Below are 18,888 nucleotides of genomic sequence, written 5' to 3' on the forward strand. Positions count from 1 at the left end.
TAGTTTCTTCAAACTGTTTTCGTCCATAAACATACCATGAAACAAATGATAGTGAAACCATTGGAGAGAGAGAAAAGGGTATGAAGGGAAATTTTCAACAGGCATTTTTGGAAAAGCCCAATTGGGACCCCACAATGAGAGGTCTGTATTAATAGACCAGTGAAACACAACAAATAAGAGAGCAATCTAGAAATAGCCTGGAGAGGGAAGTCATAAAAAGAAACCGAAAAAAAGTTCTTTGGAAAATTGCTTGTATATTCTCTCTGTCCTCTTAATACTTCACTGTAAATCTTCACTCATTCTCCCATTATTGTCTTTTTTTCCACTGTTATTTTTTAAAAAGCATAGGTTGCCTACTACCAGTAAGATGTGAGCAAAACTGTTTGGAAAAAAAAAAAGAGTCCAGTGATTATGTTTCATTTTAAAGTAAATATATGGAACAATAAGGTTCAATTTTTAGATAATCACAAACTCTAGTTTTAGAGAGTTTAGAGAACACCATAACTTTTCACCTGAAGTGAAATACAAAGCAGTTCAAGAACCTTACCCAATGTCCTGATCCTACTCAAAAGTGAGGCAACAGAAGCACCACTTAAGTTTCTGAGTCAGACAGATGAGGGTTCAAGTTTTATCTCTAACTGGTTATGCAATTCCTCACTGCTTCAACGTCTTTATCTATGAAATAAAGACTTCAGATGGTTTCTTTAGGTTAAATAGATCATGTGCATAAAGTACCTGAATCCTACCTCAGTCCATAACCATTTCCATGATTAGTTCACTAAGAGCATCCTGCATTACAATCTTATAAGAATAAGACATAAAAAGAAAAAATAGACTTTAAGAGAAATATAATGCTCCTAAAAGGTCACCTTGTAACTACTGCATATAAAGAAATATTAACTGCCTGTATTCCAACTGATCAAGATGCTAACATTTCTTAACTGGATGGGTCAAGTTCCTAAAAACCACATGTCTCTGAACTAAAGAGGTATAGACGGTTGTATATGAGGACATACTATTTGGGCTAAAAGAAGTATTGGTGTGGAAAACAAAAATAAAATATGTGTCAATATAAGCTATGTACATAGTTCTGAAACAAAGAGCTGGAGATAGAATAAAATTTAATAGATTTAAATACATTAAAAATTAAGACTTTGTTGAGATCTTATATCGTTGCCCTATTTGGTATTTCTTGTTCATTTAGCAATAGTTTATACATCTAACAGCAAAGCTATTTATTCCAATTATGTTCTGTGTCTGAATAATAGCTGTCAGTCTTGACATAGCCACTTACATCAATATTCAGAGCTTTTAAGGAGTCAATTGATCCTTTAATTTTACCAATTTCTAGCATTTTCCAACTCATAGAAGTAACTTAAGAGTTACAGTAAAGCTTATATAATTAAATGGCTTTGACTGAGGGAATTATCTTACCTCAAGCAGCAAAAATAAAGACTAAAATAGGAGAAGCAAGGTAACACCAGCAAGTGGGATCTGACCACAAGAAGCAGCCCAGCCCGGGAAGCCTCTTTGTCCTTGTGGACCTGGGACTACCAGCCCCCAAAATGCTAAGCAACCCAGCAGGGGTCCTGTCACAAGCACCTGACTCAGGAAGCCTCTCTGTTCCCATAGGCTGGAGACTCCCTTTTTCCCACATCTAGAGGCATAAGGCAGCCAACTCCGCCCCCCTCAGAAAGCAACTGCAAAGATCATTGGGAGCCTCTGTGTCACCAGATAAAACAAGACCACAGTCTACCTCAAGAGTCCAGGACTGACAAGGTAAACCTGAGCAGTGTGAATGCCTGCCTAAATAAAAGATTTATACTTAATAGGACCCAACATCTCATAACACAATAGCTAAAATATCCAAGATTAATAAAAATAATGGCCACCCATCATACTAAGAACCAGGAAAAATCACAGCCTAAATGAGAAAAGACAATCAACTGATGCCAACAGTGAGACAGATGTTGAGATTATAAGACAAGAATTTTTAAACAGCTGTCATAAAAATGTTTCCACAAACACTTATACATTCTCTTGAAACAAATTAAAAAACAGCAAATATAAGCAAAGAAATAGAAGCTATAAACAAATAGAATTATGGAACTGAAAAGTATAAGAAATGTAAAAACTTGCTAGATGAAAAAAAACCCACACAAAACTGGCTAGATGGGCTCAATAGTAGAATGGAGATAACAAAATAGAATCAATGACCTTGAGGACAGATGCATAAAATTTGCCAGTGTGAACAACTGAGAGAAAGTAACACTGAAAAAAATTGAACAGAAACTCAAGGAGTTGTTGGATAATAATAGATGATTCAAAGTTTATATCATCAGAGTCTGAGAAGGAAAGGAGAAAAAAGATTTAAAGAATTAATGGCTGAAAACTTCTTTTATTTAGTGATAAAGAAACCTACATATTCAAGAAACTCAGGGAATCTAAATAGGATAAACTCAATAAAGTCCACACACCAAGACACATCATAATTACATTTCTAAACACTAAGTAAAAATTTTTTTAAATTTTAAAAGTAGAAAGAAAAAAACACATTGCCTACAGGGAAACACTAATTCAAATGACGGCAAATTTCTCATCTGAAACCACAGAGACCATAAGGAAGTGGCATAACATTATATAAGTGCTGAACAAAAGCAAATGTTATCTAACACATTTCCAATATCATAAGTATTTTCATTAATCTGCAGGATACTAGGTATTCCAATGCTAGTAAATCAAATGATTTTAATAAAATTAAATATAAATTGAGTTGCTAAAATTATGACAAATAATGCTTGTAAACTGCAAGAACAAAAATGTACATATAATAAAACATTTATATAGTAACATCACTCTAAATTTCTAGACTAATTATATCAATTTATAAAGTAAAAATCATGCATCCAAAGGTAAGTTCAATTAAACTTGTAAAAGAGTGCTTTATAGTTGTATAATAATTCTTTAGAATAAAATAATACTTCTTACCTTCTGGAGTTGGAATGCACCCCAAGAAAATGAAAGGAGGGAAAAAAAGAGCTTTTAATTTCTCTTTATAAAGCAACAATAAAGCCAAAATATAAACTCTCCCTTCCCCTCCCAGCATTGTCCATAATTTTTCAAATTAGCACCCTCCCCAGCTTTGCTACATAAAACATTAATTTCTCCTTCAGAATTTACCTTAGGCCAAAATATCACTGTATCTAACAATATACAATTAAATTCAGCTATACAACCTACACCACTTCAGATAACAGTTGCAGTACTTTATTTGTGTGGCAGAATAAAACTATTACAATAATTTACACATAAATGTGGGTACAATGAACAGTCCCCCTTCTTTAATATTCTTCCCATGCATTTCAATTTCTAAGGAGCCATCCTAAAGCCATCAGCTATGGACCCTAAGGTTTAGTAGCTTCCCTTTGATCCATAATGGAACTCATTGTGAAGCTCAAGAACAATGAATAGGAATATTTTCTGCCAATATCCAAGCATTTTGGTTTTTTTGATGTTGCTTATTAGTCCTTTTGACATCCTTACAAGGTTTGTGGGCTTGAAAGCAGATTGCAACTAGCAGATAAAGAAAATGCAGACTAAACTCAAAGGTATCTAAGCCAAACTTATATAAATATGGTACCAATTTCATAATGTTCTTCATTCTTAAACTGAGCTCTTTCTAATGAAATCACCTCAAGGCAACTTAGCTTGGCAAATAGTCAAATTATCTGCTTTGGGGGAATAATAATTTCCCCCAAAGCAGATCATTTGAGAACGCTGACTTTATTGTCTTTGCTGTAATTTTACATAAGAAGAGGTGGGGGAAAGTTAAGTGATGGGATTAGTTACTGGTGTAAGTTGGGCTAACACATACTTAAATATATGTGAGAGAGATTATTTTGTTCACAAGTAAATGTATTAATAGTAATACAATGTGCAATGCGGACTCCTCCAAAAAAGTAAATTTCAATCTGGCAAATGTTTATTGAGTATGATCTTTGCTAGATGGTTCCCAGAGTTCTTTACAATTCCAACTTGTTTGGGATATAAGACTGAAACACCTAAGAAGAATTCCTTGTTAGTTAACAATTTTGAGCTCTGCATGACAATATAAAGATCTATTTAAAAGCTGTTAAGGTGTCCAGCCGCATGGCTCAGTGGTTGAGTGAAGACCTATGAAACAGGAGGTCATAGTTCGATTCCTGGTCAGGGCACATGCCCAGGTTGTGGGCTCGATTCCCAGTGTGGGGCATGCAGGAGGCAGCCGATCAGTGATTCTCTCTCATCACTGATGTTTCTGTCTCTCTCTCCCTCTCCCTTCCTCCCTGATATCAATAAAAATATATTTTAAAAAATAATAAAAATAAAAGCTGTTAGGGTAAGTTCTTAAATGTACTGCCTGTTTCAGAAGCTAAGTTGTTAGTAAAATGGCTATAGTTTAAATTTCAAATTATTCCAGAAAGTAATTTACAATTAGAAAGCAACTAACCTAATACTGTTATATGTCAGCACATAATACAGAATTGATTTGAAAAATAATAGAGCATATATGCTAATCACAATGGTAGAGAGAACTATGGATATAGAGGCAGTATGATATACTGAAAAGAGCAAAACCAGAAGCAGTAAGCCTCCGTTTCTAGTTTCACTGACCTAGCTGTACCACCCTAGCCAGGTCTCAATCTCCATGGGCCTTAGTTCTTCAATAATAAAGTGAGATGTAACCATAACATCCCAATTATCTTTCCAGCTATAAAATTCCATGACTAAATTATGTGGTTTGAAAAAGGGGTTGCGGAAGGAGAAGAGGAAGAAGAATGCAACAGAGATTACCCACTTGGGGGATAGTGTTAATCAGGGGCATCACACTGTACTGTAACTAAACTTCATTTACAAGGACTGGATGGCCAAGTCATCTGCTTATTTCCAAATCTGTCAGTATTACTATATAAACAGCACTTATTTCTTCCTTTCCAGGTCTTTTTCCATAAAGAACCAATGCTTTTAAATAGTTCTCAACTTCTTTCAGAGGTAACAAATGATGATCACCTAATTTAAAAGCTAAGCCGTTAGCCCTAGCCAGTGGTCTCAGTGGTTAGAGCGCCACAGTTCGATTCCCAGTCAAGGGCATGTACCTGGGTTGCAGGTTGATCTCCAGTCCTTGTAGGGTCGCATGCAGGAGGCAGCCAATTGATGTTTTTCTCTCACTCTCTCTCTTTCTCTGCCCCTTCTTTCCTCTTTCCCTCCCACTCTCTCTAAAGATCAATGAGAAAAAAATTTTCTTTGGGTGAGGATTAACAAAAAAATTAAAATAAAATAAAAGCTAGGCAGTTGGCTACAGTCATTAACTACATAACTTACTGTTCCTCACCAATCTTATGGTGTAAAATATTCAAATTCATGACTCACCAAAATTACTAATTATTATGTGTCATGAACCCGGGGACCATTCATGAATGGTCTAATTCAGAAAATACTCAATCTGCAGATGATGAATTCATGAACACTAGAATCTTCCTAATTTCATTTTCCTCTTCTACTCATGAAAGATAAGAAACACTAATAGGAGAATAGGATCTCGGGAAATGAATATTCTTCTTTCGCTTCTTTCCTCAAAACTCTCTCTGTTAGCTGTTAATAATAAGGGTCAAGATTATATAGCTAATAGGATGAGCAAAGCAAGTTAAGACTCCAGTGGGAGAAGCATTAAAAGCAATGGCTACTTTAGAAGGAAGGCCTGCAGTCCTACACACTTAATGCTGTAAAAACACATTTATAAACATTAATGGCAGCCACAGCTGATGGAGGGAAGAAACCTGCTGTATAACAGTCTAAGAGGAGAAGTAGTAATGAGCTGTTGAGACCAGTAAATGGTGAGCAGGAACAGTCCCAAAGTATACATAAGCACTTTGATCTATGTACTATTCTATGTATATGTTTAATCAATATTATGTATGCTTAATGTCTATATTTAGTTGCTCTTTTCTGATAACAATCCAGAATATCCAAATTGCACACAAATAGTCTCTTGAGTTCTTAACTATTAGATACATACTGGAATGTTGGAAGGACTATTTATAATTTATACTGGCCAATGCACACTTTTTATTCTGGAATTTTCCAAAAGTAAACCTTTATATTTAAAAAACTGTTTTCAGTACCTGACTTATAAACTTAGGCTGTAACATAAGTCAAAGTATCTTATCACAAAAGAAAAAGGATTTTTAAATTCTGTAACACACCAGGAACTATTTACTCATCAACATCCGAAACAAATTAAGCAAGATTCTTCAAAATGGGAAAGCAGACAAAAAACTACAAAGGGAGCCCTGACTGGTCTGGCTCAGTGGATGGAGCGTCGGCCTGCGGACTGAAAGGTCCCAGGTTTGATTCCAGTCAAGGGCATGTACCTTGGTTGCGGGCACATCCCCAGTAGAAGGTGTGCAGGAGGCAGCTGATTGATGTTTCTCTCTCATCGATGATTCTAACTCTATCCCTCTCCCTTCCTCTCTGTAAAAAATCAATACAATATATTAAAAAAAAAAAAAAAACTACAAAGGGAAAAAGTGTTGAAATCCATGTATTGAGGACTGGGAAATAAAAATAAAACTGTAAAAAAATAGCACATCTTCAATAAGCACAGTATCCATTTCATTCTATAACCTGTCTAAAAACTTTAAAGATTATAAGATTACCATTTGACATATCACAGCAACAAGAGAATAAGTTATAACTACATTTGAATGTGATCTTCCAACTTATATTTCATACATTCATTAATAAATAGGTTTTCAATATCAGTTATATGCCAAAGACTATGGGGGAGGGGAGAGGCAGGGCGGGGCAGGAAGAGCAAACAGTGCCACTGCCCTAATGGAGCTAGCTTCAACTATAGAGAAGCTACATAATATCACAAAAATATGTAATTTTAAACCTTAAGTGCCATGAACAAACAACACAGAACACTATAATAAACTAAAAAAGGAAAATGTAATCTAGACCAGAAAGTCAAAGTTTTCTGAAAAAGACATTCAAACTGACACCTGAAAAATAAATAAGAGTTAAGTGAGGGAAAGCACATTCCTTGCTAAAGCATCAGCAGGTATCAAGGCTGCAGTGGGCAGCAAATTGCCTACATATTTGGGAACTGACAAGCCAAAACTGGCATTTAAAGCTATGAGAATGGACGAAAGTACATGTTAAGTTGGAGAGAAGGTAATGAGAAAAAGAGAGAAGAAAAACTTAGAGAGGAAGGAAAGCAGGAATGTTTGTGGTCACTTCAGGCAACAAAACAGTTTCAAGAAGGAAGCAGTAGTCAGCTGTGATAAATAATGCCCACAAGAGAGGTGAGAACTAAAAGTCCCATGGAGTTGGCAAAATATAAGTCACTGATGACTTAAAAAGAACTGTGTTGCGGTCACGTAACTGCACCAACATGTAAGTTCTTCCTTCTGTTCTTTTTTTTATTTACTTTCTTTACTTATTTACTATTCTTGCCTACTCCCTAGAAATGATAATGACAAGTTTAAAGTCACAGAGCCTTACTATGTTAGAGCTGGATGAACCTGCAATTGGCATTCTGACCTAAAGGACTGGTGAAGTCTGATCTCTACACACCAGATTTCCTGACCGATTTCCCCAGTGTGTATCAAGTCTAATTTTATGAAAAGAAATGAAATCCCTAGCTCATCCCATTCTATCAGACCCAATAGTGTTATAAACGGATATTGGAATACCTTAACTTAATTCATTCCTTAATCACAGTAATCACCTATCCTCTTCTCCTATAGCCTTATACAAACTGATCTGTGATTAAATGGGTATGGTGCTTTAACTCTAATCTAATATGACTAATTCAAATAACAACTTGAAATTATATCATTGATACATTTTAAAATAATTTACAAAAAGTACGTTTAAGAGCTAACACATTTCAAATACATTTTAATGTTTTAATTTACAAATGTTCACACAATTTTTCAGGGGCATACATTATATAAAGCAAGTTATACTAATTTATACTTCATTGTTTTATATTAATAAAGCAAACTTAATTTATTCCCAACCTACTGACATTTGGCCACAAGTCAAAAGTTTTTAACTTCATTAGCAAAGAAAGGCAATAAAAAGATCTCAAATTGAATTTCATGGTAAAGAAAAGAAAATGAGAATGAAAATCTACAATATTTTGTTGTTTATTTACAAGTGTATCAGCATAACTCACTATTTCTCAATAGGAATACTACTGGCATTTGAGGTGAACAATTTTTCAATGGAAGACATTTAGCATCCCTGTTACTTTCTAGTCATTGTGGCAATCAAAAAACAGTTCCCCTCCCCCCCAAAAAATAGCTCCCCAAAATTCTGAACACGTTCTCTAAGGGTGTTAAATAATACGGCCTCCCATTAAGAACAACTAGTAGCAGTTTTAAAGTACGAGCTCTTCTATCTCAATGAAAATATCTCTAATGTAGACTCCCAGATTTCTGCCTTAATCTACAAATTATACATTTATAATTATACAATTATACATAACTTTAACATTTTTTTTATGACAAGGGGTCTTAATTATGGACAGTGACTATTATATCCTACCCTATCTATATTATAACAAAGCCCGTGGCCATAACGCCATAACGCCCAATGACTGGTCACCAGGAGGTGCATGGAGCACCTCTTGGTCCCTTCCCGCCTCGCCCGTGAGTTGCTTGTGGTGGTGGGGTGGGGCTCACGGCTCACACGGCATAGCCCACAGGCTCTGATCGCAGCAAGGCTGGCAGCAAGGCCTGTGTGGGTGGGCAGGGCTGCGAGGGCATGGGTGGGGTGCACGCGGGTGTGTGGGGCTGCCAGCATGGTGATGCGTGCCGGTGGGCAGGGCCGCGCGATTTCGCGCACTGGGCTTCTAGTATATAATAAAAGTCTAGTATGCAAATTGTCCCCTTGACCAGAGTTCCGCTGGGAGTTTGACTGCTGGACCAGTCGCTATGACGTACACTGACCACCAGGGGGCAGACGCTCCAACTGACAGGTTAGTTTGCTGCAGGCGCTAATTTGCTGGCCTGGTAAGTGAGGTGAGAGCTGTCAGGAAGCTCCCAGGGTTTGGCCCAAGCCTCGGGCGAGGAGGGAGGGGGCAGGAGCCAGGAGGGTCCCAGTGGCGCGGGAGGCTGGCATGGTCATTAGCAGCCTGTGGTGTTCTCAGTGAACAACTTATAATCTTCTGAGATGCTTCTTTTTATTTATTAAGTTTCACTAACTACTCCAGGAGAGTGGGTAGCACCATTACAGGGGACAGGCCAGGCACGCCTTGGCCTGGGAATCCCAGGGACGCAGCAGTGTGGGGGGCGGGGCTGAGTTGGAGAAACCAAGTCCAAAATTTGAAAGGAAGCAGGAGGCAGTAAGGGACAGAGGGTGACAGCTGCGCAGGGGCCTAGAAAAGCTGCTGGGTGGGGGCAGCCGAGGAGCCCGATGCCTCTCCCAGGGGACAGGCTCCACGTCCCTCCCTGTCCCCCCTTAACCCCCCATGACCCGTCACCCCAGCTCTCCTCCAAGGCCCCACCTGGGCTCGCCCTGCACAACCCCGCCCCGCCTCACACAGCCCTGCCCTGCACAGCCTCACCCCACCCCCGCAGAGCCTTTGGGGAGCTCCACCCCCAGAGGAGAAAGGGGGAGGCTTCAGACAAAAGGTCGTAGGAGGAGGGGGCAAGGCAGGGCCCACCAAGTTAGATGGAAGGGAGGGAGGGAGAGACCCCACAGGACTGGGGACAGAGATGGGTGGGGAAGGAGGGCCGTGCAGAAACATCGCCCTTGGTTGAAGTAGAAATCCTGACCCCATTTTACAGACCCCCAGCAGTGTGTGTGTGTGTGGGGGGGGGGGGGGGGGGGGGCAGCAAAGACAAAAGAGGGTGTGAGGGGACTGGATGGATGGAGAGCAGTGACGTTTAATTCATGGCCTATTTATTTTTATTTTTGTTAATATATTTTTATTGATTTCAGAGAGGAAGGCAGAGAGAGCGAGAGATAGAAACATCAATGATGAGAAAGAATTGATTTGCTGCCTCCCACATGTCCCCTACTGGGGATTGAGCCCACAACCCAGGAATGTGCCCTTGACCAGAATCGAACCCAGGACCCTTCAGTCCGCAGGCCGGGGCTCTATCCACTGAACCAACCCATCTAGGGCGATCGATGGCCTATTTAAAACCGCTGCAGTAGGCTGAGCAGGGGTCTTACCGCGATGGTGTTACCTGATAATGAGGGTGTCTCTCCTTATGTTGGGGTAATCAGAACTGCAGCGAAGTAAAGACACACCCATGGAGCCTGCAAAGGGTTTCCACACACACGATGCAATGCAATTTACTTCGTGTGGCAACTGAAGAGGGTGAGCAGAGCCTAGGAAGGACATGAGGTCTCCAAGACCAGGGGCTGGAGGGAAAGTGCGTGCTGAGCATTCCGCATTGTGAGTTACAATCTATATATATGAAAGCCTAATATGCTAAGTGTCTGACCAAGCAGTGGACCAACCGGTCGCTATGATGTGCACTGACCACCAGGGGGCAGATGCTCCAACCGGTAGGTTAGCTTGCTGCTGGGGTCCGGCCGATCAGGACTGGGTGAGATGGGGCTGGACATGCCCTGGAACCTTCCCACGGTCCCTCCCCAGCCACTGGCCCCGATTGGCCCCAATCGGGACTGGGCAAGATGGCCCTGATCGGCCCCGATCGCCAGCCAGGTAGAGGGACTCTACCTGTGCACAAATTTTGTGCACCAGGCCTCTAGTTGTAATATAATTGAGGCTCTTAGAAATTAAATTAAAGTATGTTTACCTTCAATCCTATATTAATTTATCCCAGGCTGCTTTATTTGAATATAATAAGACTAATATCTGAAATATATACTCCTTATATGTATCTTTTTCATTGTATTCTTTGTGGCCAAAGTTATTTCTTCCTAGACTGCCTACCTCTAGCACTCTCCTGGCACTAGAGTACTTTTTATCTGCTAATGACCAAACTTACTAAATCAAAAGCCTGAATTGATAGATGAAGGCTTAAAGATGGCTCTAGGCCGCATAAGAATTAAAGTGCATGGGTGTAGAGATAGTTACCTTCTAAGAATTTATTAAAACTTACTTTTGGTTTTATAACTATGCTATGATTGAAAATGCCAAAGATCTGACAACTGAATAAATAAAAAATTAACAATGCAGTTATCACTAAATAATCTTCAGGATTGAAATACACTGCTATATACTATAAAATACTCTAATCATGGACTATAATTATAATATTAATTTGGACTGTACTAATAATATTTAAATAACTCACCTGATTTCTTTTAGTCCTTCTCTCTGGATAACTTGAAGAATTTCTTTATGACTCATGGGTGTATTGGGGTATTTTTCTAAGACCTGAGAAACAAGTATATAATAATAAATTATTTTTCTTATTGTAAGTTCTTATTCTTATTATAATTGTATATTTAACTATATTCCTTATTCTTATTAAAAGTATGTATTAATTTCATCCAGCACATACATATCCAGAGATTTTTCATCTCTTATATTTGGGATAAGAAAATTGGAAAGTTAATGAAATATAAATAGGATCTTCTCTCCTTTAGTCACAAACAAGTCAAACCTGAAGCAGAAATAGATAAAAAGGGTATGATTAATAACTCAATTATTAATTATTAGTGCATAATATGAAATAATGTTTACTTTCTGTCTCTACCCCTACATCACAGGCCTGTGTACCTACTATAAGCACCTTAAAGATTATCCATTTCCAGCAAAGCCTAATAATACAGCATGGATGCTCAAAAATGCATAACCAAAACAAATTAATACAGTTATAATGAAATTAAAATGGTATCTGTGTTCTGTTAGAGAATAAGCACAGTTTATCCTGTCTCTCCCACTGAATATATACAACTAAAAACCTAAACAGAATACATGGAGCAGCTATCTTAGGACTCTGAAATGGTAGCAGTTGGCTTGAGGGAGGAAACCACAACTAGAAGTACATGGGACTACTTAGCCTGGACTCAATGGCAGTCCAAACTCAAAACTACACTCTAAGTGCAGGCAGAAATGATTTCAAGAGAGGACTTTTCCTTTTTGGTCTGAAGAGCAGAGGGAGGACCCTCTGGGATTTTGTTTTGTTTTCCCTTTCTCTTGGCCCCTGTCCCCAGGCAATCTAAAGGCAGCAGTTGTGGCAGTGATGATAATAGCAATGGATAGGGACCTAAACCTCCAAGAAAGGTCCCATGAGTGTGAAGGGAATCCTCATGGCTTATATTCGTTCTCTACCATCTTGCTGCTTGGCATGGAAGGCAGATGTGATTGTGGAAGTGTGTAGCAAAACAGAAATGACAAATCCAGTTATCCAGTGACAGGACAAGGGAGAAGGGTCTCTAGAAGCCAGAAAGTTCCAAAAAAAAAAAAAAAGAAAAAAGAAAAGAAAAAGAAAAAGAAAAAGAAAAAGAAAAAGAAAGAAAGAAAGAAAGAAAGAAAGAAAGAAAGAAAGAAAGAAAGAAAGAAAGAAAGAAAGAAAGAAAGAAAGAAAAGGAAGGAAAAGGAGCTGAAGAAAGAGATATCATAAAGTTCTATAAAAACTCCTGAGGTCACCCCAAACTATGCATATGGGGCTCCAACCCTCAACATACTACTTATCTGGTTCTCAAATTAGCCACTAGGAGGCGCAAATGCAGAACAGACCCAAACAGTATGTATCTGTCCAATTTTTCCAACACCATTTATTGAAGAGACTGTTCTACTTTATTGTATGCTTTTGCCTCCTTTGTCAATAAGAGTTCTATTTTCATACTAAATTTGTTAAAACTTATACTGTCACATTTACTGCAAATACTTTTCCAGTTTATTTTTCATATTTTCATTTCTGTTGTTTTTCCACGGAGATTTCTATTGATTTCATGTATTATAACTGATTGGTCTTTTTTCTTTAAAGAATAATTGATTTCCCAGCTGGCGTGGCTCAGTGGTTAAGCATCGATGCATGAACCAGGAGGTCACAGTTCAATTCCTGGTCAGAGTACTTGCCCGGGTTGCGGGCTCAATCACCAGTGTGGGGCATGAAGGAGGCAGCTGATCAATGATTCTCTCTCATCACTGATGTTTCTATCTCGCTCTTCCTCTCCCTTCTTCTCTGAAATCAATAAAAACATTTTTTAATTAAAAAATAATAATAGTGATTTTTACAAAGAGAGAGAAATATCTACGTGAGAGCGCAACATCGGGCGGCTACATCCTGCACACCCCCTACCAGGGATGGACCCAGCAACCCAGGCATGTGCCCGTGACTAGGAATCAAACAGGCAACCTCCTGGTGCACAGGACAACACGCAAACAACTGAGCCACACCAGCCAGGGCTCTTTTTGTTTTAACATGTCTACATTTAAGTATACCTTCCCTCCCTTCAATAGCTTAATATTTTTCATTTTCATTTGACTCTTTTAATTTACTTATTTGTAATAGGAAAATGTGTAAAGACAGAATGAGAAAAATGTAGACACACACTAGAGAAACCAAAGAGGAAAAATTGAAGAGAAAACAACATGGCTACATACATTTCTGAGCAAAAATACAGTATTCCATTACATTACTATTACAATATTATCAGTGTATTGCAATATTTTTTTTTACCACAGGTTTAATATAAATGCAAATACTAGTTTATAAAAACATTTAGCTTAATTTAACCACAGGAGGGCAGTGTTTATCAAACAAAATATTCCATTGGAACTGTTTATGGAACCACATAACACAATTTTTAGAAACTACTTTGATAATCTGAATAACTGCACAGCCCAGCTGGCATGGCTCAGTGATTGAGCCTCGACCTATGAACCAGGAGGTCACGGTTCGATTCAGGTCAGGGCACATGTCCAGGTTGTGTGCTCAGCCCCCAGTGTGGGGTGTGCAGGAAGCAGCCAATCAGTGATTCTCTATCATGATTGATGTTTTTATCTCTCTCTTCCTCTCTGAAATCAGTAAAAATATATTAAAAAATAAAATGTACAGATAAAAAAATATGAATCTTTATAGATTTACTTCAGTGTTTTATGGCTTACTTGCTGTCCAAAACCTTTAATTAGGTCAATCAATGCCACAGTAATGAATGAGGTCACCCAGGAAATATGCAAAATCACTGATTAGAGCCTAGGCTACAGAGCCAATATACCGATGTTTACGAGTCAGAGGAGGAAAACTAGGAAATAAACTAAGGAATGGCCAGAGAAACGAAGAAAACCAAAGAATATGGTGCCTCACAAAAGACAAACACATTCTAAGAAGGATGAAGTGGTCAACAATGTCAAAAACTGCCTAGAAGTTGAAATAACAACTTCAAAATTCACTGGACTTACGTAGCAATAAGAAGCCTTTTAACTAGCTTTACAAGTTTAGATTCCATTTCATCAGGAAGGAAGAAATCAAATTTGAGGGGGTTTAGCACTGCATGGGAAGTCCAAAGTTGGCAACAGGGCGTTAAAACAACTCCTAGAAAAGTGAAGGAAATCTGAATTCGAGGAATTTTGTTAAATGGATTTGAACTAGTTTCACTGGACAAGGATAAAAGGAGACCGAAGTATCCTTAGCTACCTCAACTTTCCCCATCCCAACACGAGAGGCAAATAGATGCAGACACAAATGAGACAAATCCCTTAATTACCCGAACTTGTGCTAATTTGACACTCAGAAACAAAATTAATTCAGAGGATGCAGTATCCCACACCTACCAAACTCACTATACAAACACTCACGGTGTGAGTTCAGGAACTGAACTGAAAATAACAAGGAATACATGGAATTTAGACAGAAGAAATAACTTATAGAGCCAAATATTAGAAAAGGAAAGAAGGAAAAGGACCTTACCTGGCTGCTTAGCAGTATCTCTTGATCACTACCTCTGTCCTGAGATGCACTTCTCTGTTCAGCTTCTGTGACACCAGACTCTCCTTGTTTCCCTTCTACCTCCTTACCAGCAACTTTTCATTCTCCACAATCTTTTAATGTTGATTTTCCTCAGGATTCTCTTGTCTCAATTTCTACTGCCCTTGGGCATTTCATCCTCCCATGTTTCAAAAGTATTTATGCTCCTACAGCAGCACTCTATAAAGCCCCCGTGGTACTTACCACACTGTATTTATTATAATTGCACTTTAAATCATCTGTCCTGCCCACTGGTACATAAGCTCAGGAGGGCTGGAACCATCTGTCTTATTCTTCTAGTATCGCCAGTGCCTATCTGTGGGAGGTCTAAAACCTGTGATGGCTGACTGAGGAATCAGGAACACAGGCTTTAGACAATAGTAAAATTGCTTCTCTCTACGTATTTTTTAAACAAGAAAGATGAAAGGTAAGTGCAATTGCAAATAAGTTTGTAGATTCAGGGGTAGAAACTTGAATATAAGAAGTGGCTGAGAATATTTAAATACAAATCTATACAGAGAGGCAGCTTAGGAAAACCAGAGATTACATAGGCTGGCTTCGTAAGTCCAGGGGTAGTCTTACCTCAATTCTGAACAGCTCTAATCAAGTCATTCTGATATAGTTCATTCCCAGCTTAGATTGTTTTTATCTGATTATCCAAGAAGTCCAGATGTTATGTGCACTCCCTAGTTTAAGCAACAAAAAAGTTCTCAAAACCTAATTTTCTCAAAATTCTGAAGAATTAATAACAACACTTAATGTTTTTCTAGCATTTAAGTGTCAGGTACTATCCTAAGTGCTTTACATATATTAGCTCATTTAATCTTTACAACAAACCTATGAGGTAGGTACTATTATGACATCTTTTTAGATACGAAAACTGAGGCACAGAGAAAATAAGTCACTTGACCACGGTCACATCGGCTAATACGTGATGAAGAACAAAATTCTTTGCTCCTAAGCCTTATGCTACATATACTCCCTCTCCATCAGTTACACATCCACACTACTCCTAAAATTAACTCTTACTTTAATGGGCATTTACTAAGTACTCCTTACATATCAAAAATTGGGGATACAAAGATGAATAAGAAACAAGTCCTGTTATTCACAACTAGGGTAGAGAGAAGATGGGGAAGGGAGAGACAGACAACTATAATATGAGAAGAAATACTAAAAAAGACAAAGAACTACAGAAACAAAGGTAAAGAACCTTTAATTCTTCCTATTAAAATTATGCAATATTTCAAATAACATTAACTACAAAATAATAAAACTCTTATATACCAACTAACTAACTTTGTCAAATCCACAAAGGACCAGTGTCAACCAGAAATTCTCAATGACAACAGGAGCGATACACACATAGTGCTTTTTGTCAACATGCAACAAATATTTATTGAGCAAATATTATGGTCAGCACTGTGCCATATGCTGAAATATAACAGTGAATAAGATAGATTTAATTCTCCTAAGCCGGTGGGGAACCAGATGTTTAGTCAAACAACAAATAAATAAAATAAAAACTTCTAAAAAAAAAATCCACAAAGGAAATGGAAGAACTTTCTGAAAAGATAGAAAGTTAGCAATTCTAATGGTAGAAACAGACAATAAATATGTAAGCAAAAAAATATTTTTAAATAGTGGTTTAAGTGCAATAAACAAAATAAAACAGGGTGATAAGGTTTATAGTAAATGAGAAAAGAGATAATTCTGAGCAGTCATACCTCAATGACTACCCAACATTTAAGCTGAGAACTATATGACACGTAGCCAGGCATGGTAACAAGAGTGGGCTTAATATGGAACGCTAGCTGTGTAAGGAATAAACTGTAAGGGAGTGTCAATATCCTTCAACACACACTGCCAACATCCTATCTTTGCTCATGCCATTCTCTGTATCTGACTTAACTTCTCCACTCCATACCTGAAAGTCTATCTGTCACCTAATAAAATAGCAAAAATTTTCAAAAGTGGAAATATTCAATCCTTCAAGGGTTCAGTAAGACAGGCGCACACACATTACACAGCTAGGACAGTAAAGTAATACACTTTTCGGAAAACAATTTGGTAACATGTAACTTTAAGGGCCTTTCAAAGATTGACATCCTCTTACCCAATAACTTTTCTTCCAGAAATCTATAAAAGCCAAATAACAGAAATACATACAAGATCTAGGCACAAAGGTGTTCACTGCAGTTATTATTTGTAACAGTTATAAAAATAAACAATCAGCCCTAGCCGGTTTGGCTCGGTGGATAGAGCGTCGGCCTGCAGACTGAAAGCTCCCAGGTTTGATTCAGGTCAAGGGCATGTACCGTGGCTGTGAGCACATTCCCAGTAGGGGGTGTGCAGGAGGCAGCTGATCGATGTTTCTCTCTCATCGATGTTTCTAACTCTCTATCTCTCTCCCTTCCTCTATGTAAAAAATCAATAAAATATATTTTTAAAAATTAAAAATAAATAATCAAAATTCCCAATATTAAGATAATAAATCAATTTAACTCCCCCTCCCAAAGAGATCTCTAATTCAATAGCAAAGCAGAAACCACAAGTTTCTTTATCTTTATGGTAATCCAATTAGACAATGCCTGAAAGACAGGAAGAACTCAATAAATTATTTCTAAATTGAAAACAGTGATACATTATGTTGTCATTAAAGATATCTTTAATCAGCCCACCTGGCATGGCTCAATGGTTAAGCATCGACCTATGAACCATGAGGTCACGGTTTGGTTCCCAGTCAGGGAAAGTGCCTGGGTTGCAGGCTGGCGTGGTAGGATGTGCAGGATGCAGCGGATCAACGATTCTCTCTCATCATTGTTTCTATCTCTCTTTCCCTCTCTCTTCCTATCTGAAATCAATCCTATATAACAGCTAATATGCAAATGGTTGTCATGCCCTGCTCTCACCTGGGGGCCGGGGGACCTGAGACCGGGATGCCACACCCCCTGGTCTGGCGCTGGGGGACCCGAGGCTGGTCCGGGGGACCTGAAGCCGTGCCCCCGCCATGGCGGGGCTTGACAGGGGACCTGAGGCTGCGTCCCCGCCCAGCAATGGTTGACGGGATCCTGAAGCCACGCCCCCAACCCCGGCGCCAGGGCCAGGGGACCTGAGGCCGGGCTGGGGGCCTTAAGGCCGCACCCCCCATCCCGGTGCCCTGTGGGGCTTGACGGGGTGGGGCCGGCTGGGTCTGGGTCTCATGCGATTTTGAGCCTCGCAAGGGTGGTCAGGGACTTGACTCTGGATCGAGTGGTGCGCCCCAGACTCTGAAAGGAGGGAGATTTTCATATACATTTTACTAATTTTCTTTCATCTCTGACACTTCTATTATAGAGAAAGGGCAAATAGCAATATTAAAATATTTCCTCTAATTAATTCCCTTTTAATGTGCACAAATTTCATGCACCGGGCCACTAATAAAAAATATTTTTCCAAGCCCTAACCAGTTTGGCTCAGTGGATAGAGCATCAGCCTGCGGACTCAAGGGTCCCAGGTTTGATTCTGGTCAAGGGCGTGTACCTTGGTTGTGGGCATATCCCCAGTAGGGAGTGTGCAGGAGGCAGCTGATCGATGTTTCTCTCTCATCGATGTTTCTAACACTCTATCCCTCTCCCTTCCTCTCTGTGAAAAATCAATAAAATATATATATAAAAAAATTTTTCCAAATGAAAAACTTGGTACTACATGTATGCACATGCACGCCCATGAACAAAAGCTAAAAAAAAAACTAGGAAAACATATCACACACACAGTAAGTTGTTATAAATCAATGAGAAAAACACCAACAATACAAAATAAAGAACTAACAAAGGATATAAAGAGAAACAGAAATACAAGTGGTCAGTAAACATCTAAAAAGATATTCAACAACAGTCATATAATCACAAATATAGAATTAAAATCAAACTAGCTTTTTTTCACCCACTGAATTGACAAA

At 38.6% G+C, this 18,888-nt stretch overlaps 1 protein-coding gene across 3 annotated transcripts in view; it reads right to left on the minus strand.

Annotated features, from left to right (window-relative positions):
* Window positions 1-18,888, minus strand: part of ASXL2 (ASXL transcriptional regulator 2) — a 78,659-nt gene that overhangs the window by 47,806 nt on the left and 11,965 nt on the right. For all 3 annotated transcript variants that reach the window (XM_070428813.1, XM_070428812.1, XM_070428814.1), the window contains exon 2: window positions 11,325-11,407. In XM_070428813.1, coding sequence (XP_070284914.1) covers window positions 11,325-11,407 — 83 coding nt within the window. The remainder of the gene's footprint in view (window positions 1-11,324; window positions 11,408-18,888) is intronic.

Source organism: Myotis yumanensis, unplaced genomic scaffold (genome assembly GCF_028538775.1).
Source record: "Myotis yumanensis isolate MYYU_CA2020_CCGP unplaced genomic scaffold, mMyoYum1.0.hap1 SCAF_11, whole genome shotgun sequence".
NCBI lineage: Eukaryota > Metazoa > Chordata > Mammalia > Chiroptera > Vespertilionidae > Myotis > Myotis yumanensis.